General features: G+C 40.9%; 2 protein-coding genes across 2 annotated transcripts; one reads left to right on the plus strand and one right to left on the minus strand.

Moving 5' to 3' along the window:
* Positions 1-3,800: 3,800 nt before the first annotated feature.
* On the minus strand, positions 3,801-8,686 carry LOC139473047 (E3 ubiquitin-protein ligase TRIM56-like). Its single transcript, XM_071255560.1, has 2 exons — positions 8,620-8,686; positions 3,801-6,860 (listed from the first exon to the last, which is right to left on the minus strand). The coding sequence occupies exon 2, from the start codon at positions 6,848-6,850 to the stop codon at positions 4,715-4,717; it is 2,136 nt and encodes a 711-aa protein (XP_071111661.1). The 5' UTR covers positions 6,851-6,860; positions 8,620-8,686; the 3' UTR covers positions 3,801-4,714.
* A 616-nt stretch (positions 8,687-9,302) lies between these two features.
* On the plus strand, positions 9,303-14,411 carry LOC139473082 (E3 ubiquitin-protein ligase TRIM56-like). The gene is made up of 2 exons (XM_071255594.1): positions 9,303-9,390; positions 12,113-14,411. The coding sequence occupies exon 2, from the start codon at positions 12,123-12,125 to the stop codon at positions 14,409-14,411; it is 2,289 nt and encodes a 762-aa protein (XP_071111695.1). The 5' UTR covers positions 9,303-9,390; positions 12,113-12,122.
* The last annotated feature ends 14 nt before the right edge of the window (positions 14,412-14,425 follow it).

Here is a 14,425-nt window from a genome sequence, read left to right on the forward strand (position 1 = left end):
CCTGGCGAATTGTTAGATATCACTGTTCTCTGTATCCAACGACATAAAAGACAAATCCATGACCAAGACATTTCAGAAATGTGTGCATATATTTTACCGAAAAATAGTATCCATTTTGTTAAAGTAATATATTCAGTTTCAGTTATAAAATAAAATGAAACGGCTATTCATGGACATTGGTTATATGAATTATAATATTGACTTATTACAAATCCCAAAACATACGTATACATGCTGCAGTTACATTTACACTTCATCTTGTAACACTTGTCCAAAGGAAAGAAATATCGTAGTCGACACTATAAACCTATTACATTGTTATGTAAACAAAGTTCAAACAAACAGATTATCAAAGGTTTGTTCATACATTGTTGTGGCCTATATGTACGTATGATTTCATTTTGAACATTGACAAATATCCAAAGTGTAATTAATTGTGTGAAAAAATGTATAAAAGACACGCAACATATACACCATAACTGAAACTGTAAACAGCATGATACAGTGATCGTGTGCACTCTCATTCAAGGACCTTCACCTCAAAGAAATTACCAAATATGTACAACAATGTTGACGTATGACATCACTACCTGTGACCCACTTTTACAAAATGGCGTGTACACTTTGCACAGTACGTGGGATTGTACTAGGGGACTTTCGTTGATTCAGGGATCGTATAAACATAAATGTGACATGTAAGTAATCAGAAACATTCTGACAATCTATGTACTGTTATTTGTTGTCATAATTTTCATTGAATCAAACGGAAATAGTCAGGAATTCCGATAAATACCGTTGTCGTTGTGCGTGATTTTGCGTCAGTCATGGCGTCAACCAGAACGGTAACTTTGACAACTTCTGTTTAAAATATCAAATCATTGCAATGTATCTATTTAAAATTCCCTAATTCTTCCAACGATTCTCTTCCCATGCATATTCTGAAAATGTTGAGTCAATATCTTGAACGAATAGACGAATGGATAGCTCAAAATAGGAGAATATGCTACACTGTGTAAAATCTGAATTTTGCTTTGTTTACATTTCAACCATGTGCAGTTTTTCGAGCACAGCGTTCGTTTTCACACCTTACTTATTTTGCTTGATTTCATCTAGCCACTTCGTATTGGTGACAAAGACCACTGGTCATTTGATTCTAAAATGTATGAGGAATTCAAGGATGTAGGTATCGCAGATAAGTTTGAAATATACGTGATGTTACAGGCGTCTCATAACCGGTGTACCTGAAACGTGATTTTGTAAACACTACCCAATATGGCGGAAAGTTCACTTCGGCGTTTGCGTTTTCGTTTTTCCCAAAACATTCTAAACGATTCTAGGGTTATCGGAGACGTTTTGGAATGATCATTGGTGATTTCATAAAGGACAGATACCCGTGATCACTAATATGCTATATTTGAAATTCATTTCTCCGAGTAAATATCCGAAATTTAGATTTCAAAACATGCTGTAAATAACGCCGTGAGTGGTGATTTAGTCATGTGTAAAAAATGGCGACATTTACGATGTACCTAATTTTCAGAGGTCATGTTCAGTACTTTTGCTTGGCCTTAAATGCCAGTGGATGATATCACAGAACAGGGAGTTTCCCACCTTATTCAAAACTGTAAAGTGTAGTTGAGTGTAGTTGTAGTTATTCGACTTGAAAGTGAGGGTTGTAGAGGAAGGACATATATGTCCCTCTGGCATCCAGAGGGTAAAAGATGGTACTTGTTACCATGCCTTGTGCTCGACAGTAAGGGGCTAAAACAAGGACTGGTCGGTTCGGAGTCAGTTTGCTGTATCTGAGTGGGGTATTCATGTTTAACTGCTGCATGGTATCTCAGTGGGCTAGTACTATAAAATCGGCAATAGTCCGACAACTACAAGCAGCCACACATACACACACACACGTTATTTTCTGTAACTGGACATTCGCGAATGTGCAAGAGACTGACACGACACGTATTAATAACTGTTAAAGCACTTCCAGGAATGTTACTAAAATACAATTAAGAAAGATACTAGTATCTGAAGTCCGTTCTTAGAAGTTTCTATACAAACAACAAAAAATCACCATTAAACTAAAGTGTCCACATATTTACAATTCAAGCATGCATTTAAAGATAATTCACTGAGGAGTTACACGTGACTCACCCCACGTGATGATGGATCCCGATCAATACGACGCCTTATACTTTTTATAGCGTTACAATAAATACTCTTGACAATGCATACATTAAAGTGAAGTGTTATATATTTTTTAAAAAAATCAACATGTCCCTTTGTTCAGAAATATGTTTGTACAGGAATGTACAGGCGAGCCAAACAATTAAAACTGAACAGGTGATTCAGGGAATGTGTTCAGATTGATACATTAGTGTTATGTAAACATACCATATATTATATTCTTACATTATACACCAATTAAACTACAACCTTTTTCCTCGTCAAAAGCGTGACCGTGTGGTCAAAATCAACTGAAATATCAAAGATGAATCATGTATCATGGGAAGTGTTAACATATTTAGAAGGATATTTCCTCTACCAACTCACAACTTTATGAGGCCACAGTTTCTCGCATTTTAAACGTACTAGTCCGTTAAAATGAAACCTTTTTGTCTCTACATTCTCCACATGGTGGCTATCAGAGGGGAGACCGCCTCCGTGGTCTAATGGTAGAGCGTCCGCCCGGAGAACGGAAGGTCCGGGGTTCGATCACCAGCCGCGTCATACCAAAAGACGTTAAAAGATGGTACTTGTTGTTATCCTGTCTGGCGCTCGGCATTAAGGGGCTAAAACAAGGACTGGTCGGCTCGGAGTCAGTATACTGAGTGGGGTATTCATGTTAAACTGCGGCATCGTATCTCAGTGTGCTAGCACTATAAATCGGCATCAGTCCGGACTAGTACAAGCAGCCACACACACACACACGTGCATGCACGTCGCTATAATATAATAAGTGCAATAATCTTGGACGCGACGTTAAACCCCTTTTCACCTCACCTCACCTCACCTCACCTATCAGAGGGGCGGTGGGGTATCCTAGTGATTACAGCCTACGCTAATCACGCCGAAATCCCGGTTTCGAATCCCCACATGGGTACAATTTCTGAAGCCAATTTCTGGTGTCCCACGCCGTCATATTGTTGGAATATTTCTAAAAGCTGCGTAAGACCACACTCACTCGCTCTGTCAGAAGTGTTTTTTCAGACTAGGCCCGGGCAGTTGGTAGCAACTAAAACGTCAAGATGTACCATCAGTTGTGTTTACATCCAAAGACTGTTATTATATCTACCCACATTCCACTTTATGATGTCACTGGTCATCGTATTCAAAGAGAACCGGCCCATTAAAGTGAAGCGCTTTTATTGTCTCTTCTCAAACAAATCTCTGTCTCCAATATTTGGTCCGACTTGACTTGGCGGCCAAAATCAGCTTAATTCGTGACAAGTGTACCACGATCTGTGACATTATAAAGTGATATTTAGGTAGATACAATACCATTCTATATAGATTACATAGTAGACAGACACTGCAAATAAGTTCACATATCAGCAAATGACACATTTGTCACGCATCGCTTCACGGTTGCACCGGGAGCTTCAGGCCACGCCCTCAAATAGTTTTGTTTTGCAATTCAATACGAAGCGTATGATTTCATCACTTTCATGTTACATTTAAATACTTTCTACGAATGTTCAGATTTTTTTTTCTCTCATGAATTGACGCAATGTCCCTTGGGAAACGTCCCTTTCGCAACAAAAAACGCAACCAATTTTTTCACTTGACTTGCCCTTTAATGACCTCACACGCATCACATAATTGTCTACACAGCAACCACGCCACCATTGAACGAATGATACACTTTGCACGCTTCTCCAGAAGTACACCTCGTGACATTTTAAGATCTCACGTGCATCACACAAGTCTTAAGTTACTTGTAAGATCTCACACGCATCACATAATTCTTAAGTTCCTCGTAAGATCTCACACGCATCACACAATTCTTAAGTTCCTCGTAAGATCTCACATGCATCGGAAAAGTCTTAAGTTACTCGTAAGATCTCACTCGCATCACACAATTCTTAAGTTCCTCTTAAGATCCCACACGCATCACACAAGTCTTAAGTTCCTCTTAAGATCTCACACGCATCACACAAGTCTTAAGTTCTTCTTAAGATCTCACACGCATCACACACTTTTATAAACAGCAGCCATGCACCTTTGAACAAACATATACTTTGCACCCTTATCCAAAAGCACACATCACGGTTAAGGCACTTTAATATATCAAACATTTCATAAGTTCCTCGTAAGATCTCGCACGCTTCACACAATTTTAACGTTCCTCTGTAAGATCTCACTAGCACCACGCGAATCTTAAATCCAGCACGTCTGAGACCTGCATCACTTCGGGCTTTCTTCCCACATTAAGCTGACACGCCGCGATATAACTGGAATACTGTTAAAAGCGGCGTTAAACCCAACTCACTCACTCACTCACTTAAATCCAGCTTTAGATCTTACATGTATCAAACATGTATGTAAACAGCAACCATGCACCTTTGAACGCAACATATACTTTGCCACCCTTATCCAAAAAGCACACATCACGGTTCAGATACTTTAATGCATCATACCCTTTTTTCGTTCCTCCGTAAGATCTCACACACATCAAACAATTCTCAGATTAATCTCTAAGATCTCACATAGATCACGCTATTTTGTAAACAGCAACCATGCCACCTTTGAAGGAAACATACACTTTGCCACCCTTATCCAAAATCACACAACGCGGTTCAGACACACCGTTCTGCATTGTATCAACGACACACAGAGCTCTACCCTTAGGGGCGAAAATCAGGATCTCATTCCTGTGCATATCAGACGCTATGATACGTCCATTTGCACCAAAGATGGCGTCCGACGGCCGCCATTTCATGCCATTCCGTTTGTGTCCGTTGATCCTGAGGAAAGGGCCGCCTTTCTCTGACTCGAGACACACAGACCCTTTCCCTCGCCAAGAGCACACGATCACTACGTCATCTGCTACGTAGCGAAAGGATTCCATCGCGCCCTTGACCTGACTCGTCCAACTTCTGACCACCTTGCCTGTTGTCGTCATGACCCGCATCTCCTTGTTTGGCAGATTACCGATAAGGATGTGCTTCCCAAAGTTAGCGATAATGGGACCACAGGTCATTTCTCCTTTTGGAAGCAAGGGTGTTTTAGACACAACCTGCAAATGCTTTGTCAATATAACAAGGAAGTTTTCATAGATAGCACAAATGTTTTCATTATCAACAGACACAAACTGCTTGAAAAGATCACATTTTCCATCCTGATTCACTAAGATAATAAGTTTACCATCTTCATGGAAATCTTTCAGTTTTGCATTTGATTCGTCCAAAACCAAAAGTCTACCCTTACTTTTAAGAGCGATGGAACTTATTCTAGCTTGTGATTTATCAGTACTGACTTCTGTGCTGAACTGACGCTTGTATGATAAAACTCCTCCAGCTGTTGCATCTATCTCGTGCAGGTTTATCTCCAGGAATTCTGTTGACGCTGACGAATCTTTCGCTCCCACAACTTCACCATTCTCCTGATCTTTGGCTGTTGTGACAGTTGTCCCGTCTTGTTGTGTGCTAGAACTTGTGGAATGTGTGGCTTGCATTTTCGGTGTTTCATTGAGCAATTCGGGCTTGGAAGACTGGGGGGTAAGCGCAGGACCTGCATGAAAACCTGGCACATCGTCGACCATTCGTACTTCTCGAAAAGTAATAAATTCTGCGTCAAGCGGAAGGTTTATTTTCGCCTTGTATGTGGTCAGACCCCTCCTCCATGACACACTGTCAACTGCCTTTGCAAATTCTTTCAACCCTTGCTGGAGTGTTTGGAAAAGCAGTAGAAGCGTCAACCCACCACCCTCTTCCACCTGTCGACACACTCTGACAATCTCCTCCCTCCTTTCAGACTCCGAATTCATCAACTCCAGCATCCTTTGTCTCTTCATCCTCTCGTCCTCAAAACTTCTCCTGCCCTTCTCCAACACCTCAGAGCTCTTCTTCCTGATCTTCTCCATCACTGCCTCAAATGATGAAGTCAGGTCACTTACAAATATCTCTTCCTCTTTGTTCAACTGATCTATCTCTGCTTGTAGTGTGTTGGCAGAGGTCTGGATATTGGAAGACGTGGCTACCACCATTGTCAGTGCCTGCTTCATTGACTGACGTCTCTTTTCAGCTGCTTCCTCTACAGTGTCAAACTGGTGTTTCGTGTGTTCAGCAAAAGCACACTGCACACAGAGTGCTTCAGAACACGTATGGCAGAAAATGTTCAATCCTTCGCAATGTTTTGCGCACATCTGCTCCTCTTTTTCAAAAAGGTGTTTATCATACTGACCTTGCCTGATCTCATCAAGGGAGACAACTCGATGTGTTGCAGTAAGAGTTGAAGAGTTATGTCCCGTGGAGCATGTTTTACAAAGTTTGTCGCCACAATCCAGGCAATGGTGAGTTGAATCAGAAAAGTCGCCTTTCATTGAACAAACCACGCAGCCTGATGCTTTTGACGTGCGACAAGCATATACCCTTTGACGCCCGAGTACATAGACGTTTGTTGTTAGAGAGCTCGCTGATTTCGTCTGTAATCGTGTTTGATGCTTGCACGTAGGACATTGGAAGACATGTTCTCCCCCCTCGGTTGTAAGACGTTCTTCAATACAAAGCTGGCAGAACGAATGGAGACACGTCAGAAGTTTTGGGGTGACGAAAGGCTGTTTGCACAGCCTGCAGGTTACGTCTTCTTGTGGTACCATTATTTCTCCGGATGATGATGTCGACGTCATATTCCTTCACCTGAAACCAAAATGGACAACTTTTTTTTCTTTTTTTTGTTAAGTCAGATATATTCCAGCTATATGACGGCGGTCTGTAAAAAAATCGAGTTTGGACCAGACAATCCAGTGATTGACATCATATGAGCATAAATCCATGACTATATGACCATAAACAGACTATGACTACTGATATTCTGAGGGAACGATAAATAATTGTTTCTAATGACTATGCAGACTGGGAGGGGGTTTATATTTTTTAGCTCACATATATAAGAGCGACAAGGGGAATTGTCGAGGCCTTTTTAGACCTGCCTTGTGTCCTATCTAAACTGAGGAGCAAGAGAAACAAAACCGCACAGTTGACTTAATGATTTTTTCGATTTTCAAAGAAGTCTTCTACATGGTTTTATCTTTCAAAATATAATTTGATTTTAGACTTTTGAAAATTAAAAAAAACAAATCGCATAATACACCAATTCAATGGGTATCTTTGACACCTTGACTTTGAAAATCCATAAATTGACTTTTTTCGACACAAATGTACATTTCAAACATGGTAGGGGGTCACGTGGTTGCAAGTTGATTATTTACCCCAGTCTTCTTTGAACCAATTTATTTTTACACAAAATTATCCAGCCACATACCCAGCCACTTTTTATAAACTGCTGCTGGAATGAGAGATGGTTAAACAGTCATAATCAAATTTAACAACAGTTTTTTTTAATTTTCAATGACATAAAAAACAAACAGGGTATACTTTCTTTTGCCTCTCAGTTCATTTGCCAAGTGCGATTTTCATTCCCGCCAGCTTCCAGCACTATCTGGATTCAAGGACGGGGAAAGACCTCTTTCAAGACATTCAACAGAGACCAAATTTGAATATTCGTTGGTGCACTACACTAAACTAAACGCAAACACATGTCTAGTGCATTTAAGTCTAAAAAATGATTAAATACTATACATACATAAAATCTTTCATTAATTAATTTGGGCCTTGGCTCCCTTGCCACATCATATGAACGGAAGGCTTGAGCAAAAATGTTTGATAATAATTGATAACTGATAATAATTATTATTAAGATGATACTATTAAAAGAAATAGGTCAATATAATCGGATTCTCTAGTGGTTCTGTTTATTTCAATTGTCAAGTTGCTGAGGTTTGCTGAAATGTCTCTTTTAAGTGTTTACGTTGAGTTGGTATGGTGAAATCAAAAGTTTCTTTAACCCGGTTTAAAATACACGACGGGTGGTCATTCAGTCAAAAAATATAAGTTCAAATAAAGGTCAAAAGTAGGCAGTGTAAAAGTCAAATATTACGAAAAGACGTCATATGAAAAGAAAGAACAATGTGTACTAAAGAACGTCAGTGCGCACGAAAGGACACTAAACTGACACTAAAACGTTGACAATAAATTTTTGTAAAAAGATTCCGAGTTTAATCAGCTTGTTCCGCTGTGTATATTATAATAATTTATAACCGAATGGCCGCCCACAGTTATTCAAGGATTTACGGTAATCGTCTCTCACGACAAACAATAAAGTGCCCGGGAACTATTTTTACACGGGATTGTCGATCGCTACTTTGCAGCATATGTATTGATTGTCAGCGACAATGATAAATTATAGCTCTCACACTTTTCAAATAGATCCCATTAAAGCCGAAGGTCGCCGACTAGCGCGATATAACGGGGATAATATCTCGATCAACTCTGGTGTATTTTCTTGGCAGGGCGCTGCTTAATTTGTGTATCAGTCGGAATGAAGAACACATATTACCTTCTGTAGAGCGATGAACAACGCTTGTCGGACAGGGAACTTACATCATGAAAGCTGAAACTATCTTCCGCGATATAGAGCCGCCTACACCGAGCTGTAGGCTGTGATCACACCGGCGGTGCAGATGGTAAATGATCCTTCTAAAAAACATCCCATTTGTTTAAAATGAAATTAATTTCAAACATTTTAAACCTTAATTGATATAAAGCTGCCGGTCTTTTGAATAAGAATTTGATACGTGACATGTGATATGTAAGTGCTGCGAAAGTGTCATTCTTCTCGATATTATAGATTCTCTCCATATAATTCGGACCAAGGGATCGGAAGGTCATGCTCACTGACTTGGTTGATGCATGTCATTGATCCCAATGCCTTAGATCGATGCTCATGATATCAATCACTGGAATGTCTGGTCCAGACTCGATTATTTACAGACCGCCGTCATATAGCTGGAATATAGCTGAGTGCGGCGTTAACAACAAACAAATCGAATCAGGTGAGAAGAGCGGTCATATAATATCATGAAGGTTGACTTATAAATTGCCTTGAACATGACTGGATCGTATTAGATTCGAATGTCCCATACCACATCTTTGGAACAATAACTACTAAAATATAGTGTACCCCATATAGCTTATTTCACGGGGTCATTTTTCTATCAACACCGACCTGAATTGTGCACGGTTTGAACACAGCAGACGTATTAATTGCGACCAGTATCAGATTGACATCATTACGAGGAATTCAAGATTTCTGTCACAGCCTTTCCAGGTAGCGTACCCCGTAAAACTCTGTGGACGTCTGCCTATTTGATCTGAACGACACACATGTTATTCGACATCCTGTTACATTTATTTTGTATCTCCTCGTTATTAAGCGTCTATGATTCTCAATTTCGTAATGGGTGTATGCTACTCGACTCCAATATCTGGGCAAATGGGCTTGACTGAATTATACCTACGTTCAAATGCCGAGCTGACAACAGTCTAGTTAGGCATATGACTTTATGACATGTTTAAGCGAAATTCATGCATATATTCATGTACCAAACCACTAGGGCTGGGTTGGTTGGGTACTGAGTGAGGGTCCTGATGGGTGGGTCCCATAAGCAGTAAGCAGTAAAGTTTAGGGTACTTTTTCATTTAGCGCGCAGTAATTTTTCTTCTTTTTCAATAAAATCGTCACGAACAATTCCTAAATCGGCTATGAAGGGATATGGGACTTTTAATTCTACTTTCGTTTCATCATGACAATTCATATTTTAATACGTGGTAAAATCTCAAATCGCTAAACATTCTAGACTGGTCCCCTGCGTCAGTTGCGCAGCCTGCTTTCTGTGTCGAAGCATTTGGGTCTTGAAGACAGACTGTTTTTGACCCTTTTAATCATTTTACGATAAGCAGTAAATTATTTATTTACGTTAAGCAGGGTTTTCTTGTATTTCACGACAAGCATTTACGATAAAAAAAAGTTGAATTTTACGTTTACGATAGTGTTTGAAGGGTGTTTTAGTTAAGCATTAAAACCCATCAGGACCCTCCTGAGTAGGACCCGGTTAGTTATTTGATATATTGTTCAATGACAAAAAACATCTAGAACTCTATGGTTATACTACAAGCCATTCATGTTCGCATTTCTTTCTGACCATGCGCCCAATCCTTCTGATTTTTCATATGGTTGAATAAAGATACAACTGGGTTGTCTGGATCATATTTCTTAAGTTCATGTTGTCAAGCACTGGATTATCTGGACCATTATTCTTTATTTCATGCTGTCAACCACTGGCTTGTTTGGACCATATTTCTTTAGTTCATGTTGTCAAGCACTGGATTATCTGGACCATTATTCTTTATTTCATGCTGTCAAGCACTGGCTTGTCTGGACCATAATTCTTTAGTTCATGTTGTCAATAACTGGCTTGTCTGGACCATAATTCTTTAGTTCACGTTGTCAAGCACTGGGTTGTCTGGACCATAATTCCTTAGTCCATGTTGTCAATAACTGGGTTATCTGGACCATAATTCTTTAGTCCATGCTGTCAACCACTGGGTTGCCTGGACCATATATCTTTAGTTCATGTTGTCAACCACTGGGTTGTCTGGACCATATTTCTTTAGTTCATGTTGTCAGCCAATGGCTTGTCTGGACCATATTTCTTTAGTTCATGTTGTCAACCACTGGCTTGTCTGGACCATAATTCTTTAGTTCATGTTGTCAACCACTGGGTTGTCTGGACCATAATTCTTCAGTTCATGCTGTCAAGCACTGGGTTGTCTGGACCATAATTCTTTTGTCCATGTTGTCAATGACTGGGTTATCTGGACCATATGTCTTTAGTTCATGTTGTCAACCACTGGCTTGTCTGGACCATATTTCTTTAGTTCATGCTGTCAACCATTGGAGCATCTAGACCATATTTCTTCAGTTCATGCTGTCAACCACTGGCATGTCTAGACCATATTTCTTCGGTTCATGCTGTCAAGCACTGGGCTGCCTGGACCATATTTCTTTAGTTCATGTTGTCAACCACTGGCTTGTCTGGACCATAATTCTTTATTTCATGCTGTCAATAACTGGGTTATCTGGACCATAATTCTTTAGTTCATGCTGTCAACCACTGGGTTATCTGGACCATAATTATTTAGTTCATGCTGTCAACCATTGGAGTATTTAGACCATATTTCTTTAGTTCATGTTGTCAACCATTGGAGCATCTAGACCAAATTTCTTTAGTTCATGTTGTCAATGATAGGTCTTGTCAGGGCCAGACTAAATTCATCTGTTAATGTTATCTGGGTTGTCTGACACTGGGCCATGATGCATTTGTTCTGACCCAAACGGTATTTGTTCATGCTGTCAACCATTGATCGTGAATTCTTTCTATCAGGGGTTGTCTTCCCCTGCATGGCTTCAAAGTACCTCATACCTCGTCATAACGTTTTACAGACTCGTGATTGAACTAGAATATTGCAGACGGCTGCGAAAGACAAAAGTCACCCACTCACTGCTGTGTCTGGTTCACACTCTGTTGTGGAAGGAACATGAAGTGAGAGATTGGTTGGTTTGTTGTTTTACGCCGCACTAAGCAATATTCCAGCTATATGGCGGCGGTCTGTAAATAATCGAGTCTGGACCAGATAATCCAGTGATTGATATCATGAGCATCAATACACGCAACTGGGATCGATGACATGCATCAACCAAGTTAGCGAGCCTGACCACCCGATCCCGTTAGTCGCCTTTTACGACAAGCATAGTCGCCTTTTATGGCAAGCATGGGTTGCTGAAGACCTATTCTACCCCGGAATCTTCACGGGTCTGAAGTGAGAGAAATATTGCTGCAACGTTGTAGTTAAACACACACTTAAAGATATTCCAGGTAGATCTACATCGATATCATACAAAAGTGTATGAAAATATACAGAAAAGAACAAAGCTCTGACCTTTCTGCATGTATGCGCAGACAAATAATTAATTGTTCTTCATAATTTAGGTGATGCAGTATGACGTCAACGCTACTAAAAGGAACAATCCTAAGTTCTCAAGAAGACATCATCTACAGGCTTTGCAAACAGCCGTTCTCCTCCCCAAAACTTCTGACGTGTCTCCATTCGTTCTGCCAGCTTTGTATTGAAGAGCGTCTTACAACCGATGGTGGAGACCATGTCTTCCAGTGTCCTCTGTGCAAGCATCAAACACGATTACAGACGAAATCTGCGAGTTCTCTAACAACAAACTTCTATGTACTCGGGCGTCAAAGGGTGTATGCTTGTCGCGCGTCAAAAGCATCAGGCTGCGTGGTTTGTTCAATGAAAGGCGACTTTTCTGACTCAACTCACCATTGCCTGGATTGTGGCGACAAACTTTGTAAGACATGTTCCACGGGACATAACTCTTCAACTCTTACTGCAACACATCGAGTGGTCTCCCTTGATGAGCTCAAGGAGGGTCATTACGACAGACATCTTTTACAGAGAGAGGAACGGATTTGTGAAAAACATTGCGAGGGTTTGGCGATTTTCTGTCAGACATGTTCTGAGGCATTGTGTGTTCAATGTGTCGTTGCTGAACACACGGAACACCAGTTCGAGACTGTGGGTGAGACTGTCGAAAAGAGACGTCAGTCCATGAAACAGGCACTGACAATGGTGGTAGCCACGTCTTCCAATATCCAGGACTCTGCCAACACACTACAAGCAGAGATAGATCAGTTGAACAAAGAGGAAGAGATATTTGTAAGTGACCTGACTTCATCAGTTGAGGCAGTGATGGAGAAGATCGGGGAGAAGAGTTCTGAGGTGTTGGAGAAGGGCAGGAGAAGTTTTGAGGACGAGAGGATGAAGAGACAAAGGATGCTGGAGTTGATGAATTCGGAGTCTGAAAGGAGGGAGGAGATTGTCAGTGTGTGTCGACAGGTGGAAGAGGGTGATGATCTGACGCTCCTTTTGATGTGCAAAACCCTCAATGAAGGGTTGAAAGGGGTTACGATGTTTAAACAGTTCACAAAGGCAGTTGATAATGTGTCTGCCAGAGAACCTCTGACAAAGTTCAAAATGGACATCTCCTTACCACTTGATACTGAATTCTTGACATTGGGTGAAATATCCGTGACAGGTGACCACTTGCCTCTATCTAGCCCAATGCCTTATGTTAACGTTTCTCGCACTCTGGAACCTGGATCAGCCAAAGAAAGTGATGACCTACCAAACTCTGACTTCAAGCGCTTGACATCCAATTTACCCGGAGCGGGTTCTGGCAAGGTTGAGACAAGGACTCCTTCACGCAGGGCTGTTAGTGACCCATCAGAACACCGTCAACAAAGAGATGTCGAACATCCACAGACCAGTAAACCCGTAGTGACAGGTCACAATGGACATGTCCATGAAAGCACATGTCCTTCAGTCCTGGAACAGGAGCTGGTGGTGGACACAACCAGTGAGGAAAGAAGTGAAAAGAACGATGGAGTTGAGGAGGTTGATAATGAGGCACAGTACATGGTATATAAACGTCAGTTCAGTGTTCACATAGGAACAGACCGTTCGCAGACAATGCTGTCCTGCATGGCTCTACGTCCTAATGGAACCCTCCAAGTTCTAGACGAACCCAATACAAAATTAAAAGTCTTTAAAACCAATGGTCAGTTTGTATATTCAGTTTTACAAAAAGGAAAATGTCAGTTGTTTAAACAGTTTGTGCATTTTGGCGATGGCGACAAGATTTTTGCTATTTATGAAAACAACCTGTTGATCTTAACACGTCATTTAAAGATTGTGTCTGAACAGCTGCTGATGCAAAAACAGGACATGGTTTGTGAACCTATTGTGGCTAACTTTGGTGAGCACATTCTTATCGGTAATCTGCCACACAGGGAGATGAGAGTGATGACTACATCAGGGAAGGTGATCAGAAAGTGGTCCAGTCAGGTCACCGGCGAGATGACGTCACTGAGACACGTGGCAGACGATGCTGTCATCTCCTGCACATGGGAAGGAAAAGGTGCCGTATGTCTGGAATCTGAGGAAGATGGTTGTCTTCTTAAAATCAATGGACGAAAACGGAATGGCATGAATTGGCGACCATCACACGCAATCTTCGGCATAAAGGGTCAAACGATTGTGTCTGATATGCACAGGAATGACATCTTGATTTTCTCTCCTCGGGGAAAAGCTTTGTGCGTTGTTGACACGTTACAGCACCATTTGTCGCAACCCAACTGTTTGCTGTTAGGGGATGGTGGAAATGTGTATGTTTCGTGTAAAGATGGAGTGATAGCGGTGTATGAATTACAGTAAAACTACTGTATCTT

The sequence above is a fragment of the Haliotis cracherodii genome, unplaced genomic scaffold (genome assembly GCF_022045235.1).
Source record: "Haliotis cracherodii isolate W230 unplaced genomic scaffold, xgHalCrac1.p SCAF_26, whole genome shotgun sequence".
In the NCBI taxonomy this organism is placed as follows: domain Eukaryota; kingdom Metazoa; phylum Mollusca; class Gastropoda; order Lepetellida; family Haliotidae; genus Haliotis; species Haliotis cracherodii.

What these genes read in the sequence shown, in the direction of transcription:
- LOC139473047 (XM_071255560.1), bottom strand. Translation starts at nt 6,850, where the DNA reads ATGACGTCGACATCATCATCCGGAGAAATAATGGTACCACAAGAAGAC.
- LOC139473082 (XM_071255594.1), top strand. Translation starts at nt 12,123, where the DNA reads ATGACGTCAACGCTACTAAAAGGAACAATCCTAAGTTCTCAAGAAGAC.